Genomic DNA, 7,955 nt, shown 5'->3' with positions numbered 1-7,955 from the left:
AGTCCTTGGGTGAGGGGCTGAACGGCACAATCGTCTGCCACCGGCAGCAGGTCCATCCGTTCCATTTGAAACCTTGACACGAACTCCCTGAGCATCTCGTTATCTCTTTGCTTTACCTTAAAAAGGTCCGACTTCCTGGTTTTGACCTTGATGACTCCGGCGTGCGCTTTTACAAAAGCATCTGCAAGCATAGCAAACGAGTCAATAGAATTAGGGGGGTAAGTTGTGATACCATATCATAGCTCCTTTTGACAAGGTCTCTCCGAACATTTTCAGCAGGACAAATTCGATCTCATCATCTTCTAAGTCGTTCCCCTTGATGGCGCACGTGTACGAGGTCACATGTTCATTTGGGTCAGTTGTTCCGTTGTACTTAGGAATTGCAGGCATGCGGAACCTTTTTGGGATCGACTTCGGGGCTGCGCTCGGAGGAAAAGGTTTCTGAACAAACATTTTGGAATTTAGGCCCTTCAATATCGGTGGTGCTTCGGGGATTTGATCGACCCTGGAGTTGTAGGTCTCCACCTTCAATCTCAGGGTTGGTCGTGGGTTTAGCTTCGTTTGACCTATCTGCGGCTGGTTCATTTATGCGAGTGTTTACCCGAGATGATTCGGACTCAACCTTACTGGGAGCGTGACTTTGGTTCTGCAGTTGGGCTATCGCTGTCTGTTGGGCCTGCAGCATTTCGAAGATCACCCGTAAGTTGATCCTATCTCCTTCACCATCACGAGTATTTTGGGTTGCCGAGATGACTCCCCCGCGGATGCTGTTCTCAGGATCGGTAGGCAAGTTCGTGTTGATGGACATATGTGAGTTGGCGTCTATCGGGTCCGTGGCCGGAATTCATTTGGGATCGGCAAAGGGAACCTCGTTATCGGGCGCCTTGTTGTTGTTTTTGCCATGGTGGCTAGACTCAGCATTCGTGCTTAGAGGGGCAGATTGGGAATTTGACATTTTAAACGTTGACCTGAAATCAAAGACACTTCAAAGAATAAATGTGAAGTAGGGTGTGTTATGGAAATTTGTATCAAATTGCCACTATTATCCATAGCTCCAGGTGGGCGCCAAACTGTTTACCCTCAAAATCGGATAACAATTAAATTTGTAAGTGATTTTAAGGATACACGGATTAATTTGATACAAAACGATAAATTGGGTTAGAATGACTAAATAGAAATACAGTAAATTCAAACCACACGAGGATGATTCCAGCTTTATTGAAATATTCACCCTCGATCCAGGCTCACGGTGGGCGATATTGATGAATGAAAAAAAAATAGCTTAGAATAACAGTGAAAATAATAGTATATTGCCTTGGAATGCATGTTACAATGTGCTTAATGAATTATCAGACTCTCCCCCCCCCCCCCTCCTCTTTATATAGTAGGGTAATCCTACTCTAAGTACAACTCTATTAAAGGTAAAAAAAATCTTCTGTTTAACTGATTGTTGGTTCTACATCGATACTTACCGAGATCCACGCCATGATATCCAGCCGGTCGCGGATATTACGACCTTCTGTTGGTCGTGCTTGATTGCCCGACAATGTTCTCCGAAGACTCTCAGTGCTTGGATCGATCTCAAATCATGACCTCGATATTCTCGAGGGCAGACAATCGGCACCCGAACTCTAACTCGTTGAGACCCTTGCTTCGATTCCGATCCTTCACAATCATATCTCGAGCTCGTTTTACCACGTTGGAGGTCGGAGTGTATCATGAGCTCGATTTTTACCTGTATATAATATGATTAAATAATAAAAGTTTACGTGCAAACCATGTGTTCTTACATTCATTTATTTGACTTAAACACTGCAGCGTCATTTTGTTTTTTGAAGAGGTGGAAGGGGGGTACGAGGATAAGTTACTATACTACATACTATATGGTAGAAAGATCCATTAAACATAACGAGAGAACTTTAGAACTTCCCAAAAAGTTTGGTTCAAAGCACCTAGAGTTCAACCAAAAGTACCATTACAAAAGTGGAAATCCAGCTGATAATTAGAATAACCAGAGAAGACCTTATAAAAAATTTAGAGTAACCAGGACGACGTAACAGTAAGCGTAAAAAGCCAAGGATGAATTGCCCGCCAGTGAGTTGAAACTTGAATCACCAGACAACTGTGAGTACATATAGTCACATTTTCATGAAATGCCAGTACTCCTACTACTTTGCATGGAAACAGCCAAGTGAGAGGATAAACTTGAGGCCCTGTGATCATGCTGCTGCTGCTGGAAAATGACGCCGTTATGCGCAGCATCCTGTCGGACGCTCAAGAAAGCGGAAGTGTGAGCCTCACGTGTAACCAAGTCCAGAGAAGAACTCGAGTTAATATGGTCGTTTGGAATTGATTCTTGAACCTTCTTTGTGCTAAGAAAACGCCCTCCGGACCCTCTAACCCTCTTGACCGCGTGAAGATGCCGTGATTCATGAAGATACGGCTGTATGCAGTCAACAAGGAAAATGAAAGTAGATTAAGCGCAATACTACAACAACAACAATAACAAAGCCGGTGTAATCCCATATGTAAGATCTGGGGAGGGTAACGTGTGCGCAGACTTTACCCCTACCTTGTCAAGGTTGATTAAGCCCAATGTAGATTGAAAATTAGAAGTTATAGCAAGTTTAAGCTTATAATATTTGCTAAAAGAAGAAGGTTTAAGCTTATAATAGAAGAGACCATTGGTAGGGACTACACAACATGCACAGTTGCATGATGCTAATAATTAGTCCAGTTTATTCTCACACTTAGGGCTGGCAAGTGGGCCGGTCCTGAGCCTAAACGGGCCAAGTGGACTGGTCCAAATGGTCCCGGGACAAACGGGCCCGGGCTAAACGGGCTTTTTGTAAGGACTGGCCCAGGACCGGGACCGTTTGGTCCCGGACTAAACGATCCCGACCCGCGGGCTAAACGGGCTAAGTGGGCCCAACATATATATGTTTTTAAAAAAAATATTAAATAGATATTAGAGACAAACGGATGTTAAAAAAAAAAAAATATATATATATATATATATAAAAGCTATGTTCGATAAACTATATATACATCTTATATAGCTTATATACTATACACTTAGTAACAATAAAGTAAACAATAGTAGCAATTATAGAAGAAAATTAGAGAGAGATTATGATAAATGGATGATTTTGTAAGAAAAAATGAAAGAATGATGGGGTATTTATAGTTGAAAATAGGGAAAAGTGTAATTATAAAAAGTTTGGGATTAAAACAAAGTTTGGGGGGTTAAATGGCTATTTTATAAATAGCCAACGGCTATTTTATAAATAGCCAACGGCTATTTTTGACAGCCCAACGGCTATATTTTTAAATTAAAAAAAAAAAAAACGTTGGGACCGTTTGGCCCGCTAAGGGACCGATCCGGTTCCGGACGAGCTAAATGGTCCCGGGTCTGGCGGGCCCAAATCATAGGACCGGCCCAGACCCACTAAAACCGGGCACCGGGCCTGGACTGGCCCACTTGTCACCCTTAGTCACACTTGAGTTGCTTCAATCTGTAAACATGGTACTAAAAACCTTTATCTCTTCGTAGTTAGACAAGATAGGCATTATTGACCAGCTTGAGAAACTCTTAACACACCATCTATGTTGCTCGGACTTTTCGAAATGCCGTTGGGTGCGTGACGGATCCTCCAAAAGTTAGTGCATTTTGGAGGATTCATACATTCCCAAGTTAACAGTAAATGTGAAGAAACTCTCCAGTCTATCTGTCTTCCCCAGTTGGTATCCTAGCGTAGTGCATTGGCAGAAAATCAACTCAGACAAACAGATTTGAACTTGCTTCACTACTAAAACATGGGAAAAGACGAAAAGTAACATGTACCTTTCTAGCTTTGACAAGTTTGTTTTGAGCCTCAAGCTTAGCACGTATCTGTCTTCTCCTTAAGATCCCATGATACTGTTTTGCATTTACATAAATCGGTCCATCTTCTGCAAGATCGAGGGGTAGTGGGAGGCGGGCAGGTGCTATGCCCATCATTTGAGGCTGAATTGGTCAAACGTCATAATTAAAACTATAGCGAGACTAGTACAGTCAAAAACACCTAGTGCATAGATTGAATCAAGTGTTTGAAGCTTGACTCAGAACACAAATAATGCCCTTACAAGTCGCAAAACAATGATACTTCCTACATACAATGTATGTTCTCTTTCAGGCTAAAGGATGAAACACAACTTCAGTAAAATCAAACAACTTGAAGTTTTAAAACATCATTCACACAAGGATAGAAAGATATAGAAAAATCAAGATTAATTGAGGACAGGTAAGATAAGAAAACATGCCAATACGATGTCATTGCAAAAACATAAAAGAGTTAAAGTGTATTTAGCCTTCTCTCATATTCATAAATCAAGACTTGATATGTCAAAAAGACTACAAATGTTAACGGATCACCTTTTATTTTATATATCGGCAATGACGAAAAGTGATCTAGTAGGGAAAGAAGAAAAGAAACTGAAAAATAAGCAATACGAGAGGCACAGACAACATTACAGTACTCACAAAAACATGAGGTCCATAAGCAGCATATAAGCCACTGAGATAGGGGTCGGAGTAACCAAAAGGAGCGTGGCTCTGCAACAATAAATTTTGATAGATTAGTTTACTACAAAAGTTAAAGCAAAATATCCTTGGATAGCAGGAACTTACAATTGAATGGGCCATTTCACTTTGTGAACAATCAGTAGTATATTCTGGATTTCTAATAAAAGAAATAGGCTTGATTTGAGCTTGTTTATGCCTTTTGTAGTTCTCATCGTGAACTGAGAAAAGCAAAACAAGTCGTAAACGTACTCCAGTGCTAATAGCAAATAAACTATCTGAGGAATAGTTAAATTCTGTTTAGAGACAAATTGGTAGTAGAAGTGTCTGTAATATATAGTATATATTTTCATAAAGTTATCAATACTAGACTAAATAACTTTCTTATATAGCATTCAGCCATCGCCAGCACAAGTGAGTCACTATCTTATAAAAAGATCATGTTGTAAATGTAGTAACATTAAGTAAAGAACTTCTAAACAAATTGAGATGTGCTTTCACTCCTTACTGAAGTGGTACTAACAGCAGTCATTATATGATTATAGTGAAATTGTAAAGTCCAAAAGATTCACTGAAGAGAGTTGCAAAGGTTAATAACGTGCAAGTATATGTACCAGATCCAGAAGAAGTGCATTGATCTTGAGAACCTGTTTTCCCCCAAGCAGTCACTTCTAGCGGGGGGTTACTATTTGATTGGGTAGAGTGTGAGTCGTCGCCTTGTAATTCCAGACCAAGAAACTTCATCTGCTGACAGGGCGGAGGTAGAAATACCACTTCAGAGGTTAAATTTTTCGAAAGAGACTGTGAAGACTGTACTTCATTGGAACTCCACCATGTTGAATTATTGACAGCAAAATGAGGCACAAAGCAGGTGGGAGTTTGTTCTAAGCTTCTATTTGGTAAAGCTTGAGCTCGAATAGCCATTTGCTAGTCCACACATAATTTTTCCTAGGCATAATCCGGTGAAACAACAAAGACGAGTAGCAGGCTGCACAATTGACCAAAAATGAAAAAAGAAAAGCATAACATATTAAACTAAATAAAGAACACTCATAACATAATAGAGCAGCGAGGCAAATAAATCAAATTAAACTTGATACTTTCTCTTGATCGCTTAAAATGACTGCTTTAGTGCATAAAGTAGCATTAAAGTTTTAACACCATTTACAATTGGCATCTTAACATCTTGCGCAACTCCATGATATCCATTCAAGCAACTTGCCCAGAGGATATTCAAACTCTCATGTAAACACTAAGCAGCTTCAAGATACCAAACTTACAACAACAACAACAATAACATACTCAGTATTATCTCACACTGTGGGGTCTGGGGAGGGTAGTGTGTACCCAGACCTTACCCTTACCTTGTGAAGATAAGAGATGTTGTTTGCAATCGACCCTCGGCATCAAAATTTCGAAGGTACATTAGTCTTCAACTTTAGGATCCCCCTCCCCCAAAAAAATTATAACATCCACAAGATACATGCTATTTTATGCACTCTCAAAAGAACACAAGATCTCTTCTCCTTTATTCAAATTGCTGTCAAAATAACATTTTATTCAGGGGCGGAGCTAGAGTTTCGGTAACGGGTTCGACCGAACCCAGTAACTTTAGTGCAAACCATATATTTATCTTAAGAAATCCATTGAATAGGTACAAATTCTTGAACTCAATCATATAAAAAGGGTAGAACTCCGAACCCAATAACTTCAAATCCTAGCTCCGCCTCTGATTTTATTATAGGGCTAATATTGAGCTACCCTTAAGAGCCCAGCTTCTAACTAAAAACATGGAAATTCAAGTTAAACCACAAATCAATCAAGGTGGCCAAACTTGCCATACAAAGACTTGATTATTTAACAAGAATTTAATCATATGTACTGAGGTGGTTGACGGGAGCTATGAATAAAGAAGAAAGTACGTTGTCATTTTAGTTTATACAGCAGGCCTAAAGTTCCATCATCAGAAAAAACACAGAACTACCAAATCCCCATGCATCTTTAATACTCATCAATACAGCTCCAACTAACCATAAGTCCAATTAATGACAAATTACAAAAAAGAGAAAATTCAGAAAAATGGACAAGGCCTGAAATCCTATTTATTTCCTTTTTTTGGCGTGCGCTATTCCCCCAACAATACACCATGGAGCGGCCACATACACCAAGGTGGTCAGTTGAACACACTTCGTCGGAAAATTATAATATATATATAAATCAAAAATTACTTTTTATACATGTATATTAAATGTTGAAAGCGCAAAAATTTCTGCGGCCCCCACACACAAAAACCAGGAAACCCAGCTTACCAGAAGAATACTGTTTTCAAATATCAGGACACTGAGCATCAGAAGAAGAAGAAAAAGGAGGAGGACCAAGAATAGAAACTCAACAACAGTAGCTGAGAAGAAAAGTCAAAGAAAATAGTAGATCTCTTTTACATAACAGACACCATTCCAAAATTCCATCTTGTTAAGTTACCTGATATACCCAAAACAGACTACTATATGAACCTGAAGTCAAAATCCCAGTTTGTATCCAACCATAAACACCACAGATTAAAGTAAAGATAATAACTTTACCCATTATTTTCCCTTTAATTTTACAGTTGCATAACCATTAGCAGAAAACTAACCACATGCATTCAACATTTAATAAGCAGAAGTGGAGAACACAGAGATAATACCCAAAAGAGTAAGTTTTACGGCAAACCAAATAGCAAAACAGAAACAAACAAAAAACATGACTAATAATAAGAAGAGAAGAAGAAAAATACAATTCTACGTATATGAAAATATGTAATCATCTCAGAACTTGAAGTAAGAGAGAAAAAAACACAGAAGTAGGATAAATAAGTGGGAAAACTTTAAATTAAAGAAATGGAGAAATACCTTTTGGGATCGGTAAGATTAGGAAAAGAAAGGAAAATAAATACAAGAGTCGCCTGTTGGGATGAAATTAAGCATGTTCCCTTCCTTCAAACTCTCTCTCTCTCTCTCTCTTTACCTTTCTCTCTCTAAAAGAGATAGTACTAATAAAAAAGTTGTTGCATCTGCTGTTTAAAAATTAAAAAGAAAATCCTAAATACTACTCCCCGGTTTATTTTAATTAATTTTTTTTTTTTGCTATTTTCATATATATTAAATAATTTATTTTTTAATATTAATTAATAATAAAATTGACCATATTACTCGTAGTATATTTACTCCAAAGATAACTTTTGAAAAAAATATTAATTATTTTTTTATATTTAAAAAAATCAAATATTATAAAAAGGTCAAAAAAATCCATTAAAGTTCGACAGAATAAAGTAGTTAAGTACACAGTAGTAGAGTAGCTCCCTAACACATAAATGGCATCATCAGTTTTCAAAATTTTAACCATTTCTGACTTC

At 38.3% G+C, this 7,955-nt stretch overlaps 1 protein-coding gene across 3 annotated transcripts; it reads right to left on the bottom strand.

Annotated features, from left to right (window-relative positions):
• Positions 1 to 1,899: 1,899 nt before the first annotated feature.
• On the bottom strand, positions 1,900 to 7,612 carry LOC104121137 (nuclear transcription factor Y subunit A-7-like). 3 transcript variants are annotated; one of them, XM_070181222.1, is made up of 7 exons: positions 7,453 to 7,612; positions 5,176 to 5,549; positions 4,670 to 4,782; positions 4,523 to 4,594; positions 3,845 to 4,006; positions 3,602 to 3,749; positions 2,288 to 2,443 (listed from the first exon to the last, which is right to left on the bottom strand). In XM_070181222.1, exons 2-7 carry the CDS (start codon positions 5,483 to 5,485, stop codon positions 2,430 to 2,432), a joined length of 819 nt encoding a protein of 272 aa, XP_070037323.1. In that variant the 5' UTR covers positions 5,486 to 5,549; positions 7,453 to 7,612; the 3' UTR covers positions 2,288 to 2,429. The 3 variants fall into 3 exon arrangements, with proteins under 3 accessions (XP_009631356.1, XP_070037322.1, XP_070037323.1); XM_009633061.4 differs by lacking the exon at positions 3,602 to 3,749 and having other exon boundaries at positions 1,900 to 2,443; XM_070181221.1 differs by lacking the exons at positions 3,602 to 3,749; positions 7,453 to 7,612 and adding an exon at positions 5,926 to 7,137 and having other exon boundaries at positions 1,900 to 2,443.
• Between the last annotated feature and the right edge of the window lie 343 nt (positions 7,613 to 7,955).

This window comes from Nicotiana tomentosiformis, chromosome 7 (assembly GCF_000390325.3).
Source record: "Nicotiana tomentosiformis chromosome 7, ASM39032v3, whole genome shotgun sequence".
Lineage (NCBI taxonomy): Eukaryota > Viridiplantae > Streptophyta > Magnoliopsida > Solanales > Solanaceae > Nicotiana > Nicotiana tomentosiformis.
This window is presented reverse-complemented; position numbering and strand designations above follow the sequence as displayed.

What these genes read in the sequence shown, in the direction of transcription:
- LOC104121137 (XM_009633061.4), bottom strand. Translation starts at nt 5,485, where the DNA reads ATGGCTATTCGAGCTCAAGCTTTACCAAATAGAAGCTTAGAACAAACT. An exon ending in GTGAAATGGCCCATTCAATT is followed by an intron (nt 4,595 to 4,669) that starts GTAAGTTCCTGC and finishes TTATTGTTGCAG; the next exon opens with AGCCACGCTCCTTTTGGTTA. An exon ending in CTTATGGACCTCATGTTTTT is followed by an intron (nt 4,007 to 4,522) that starts GTGAGTACTGTA and finishes TGACCAATTCAG; the next exon opens with CCTCAAATGATGGGCATAGC.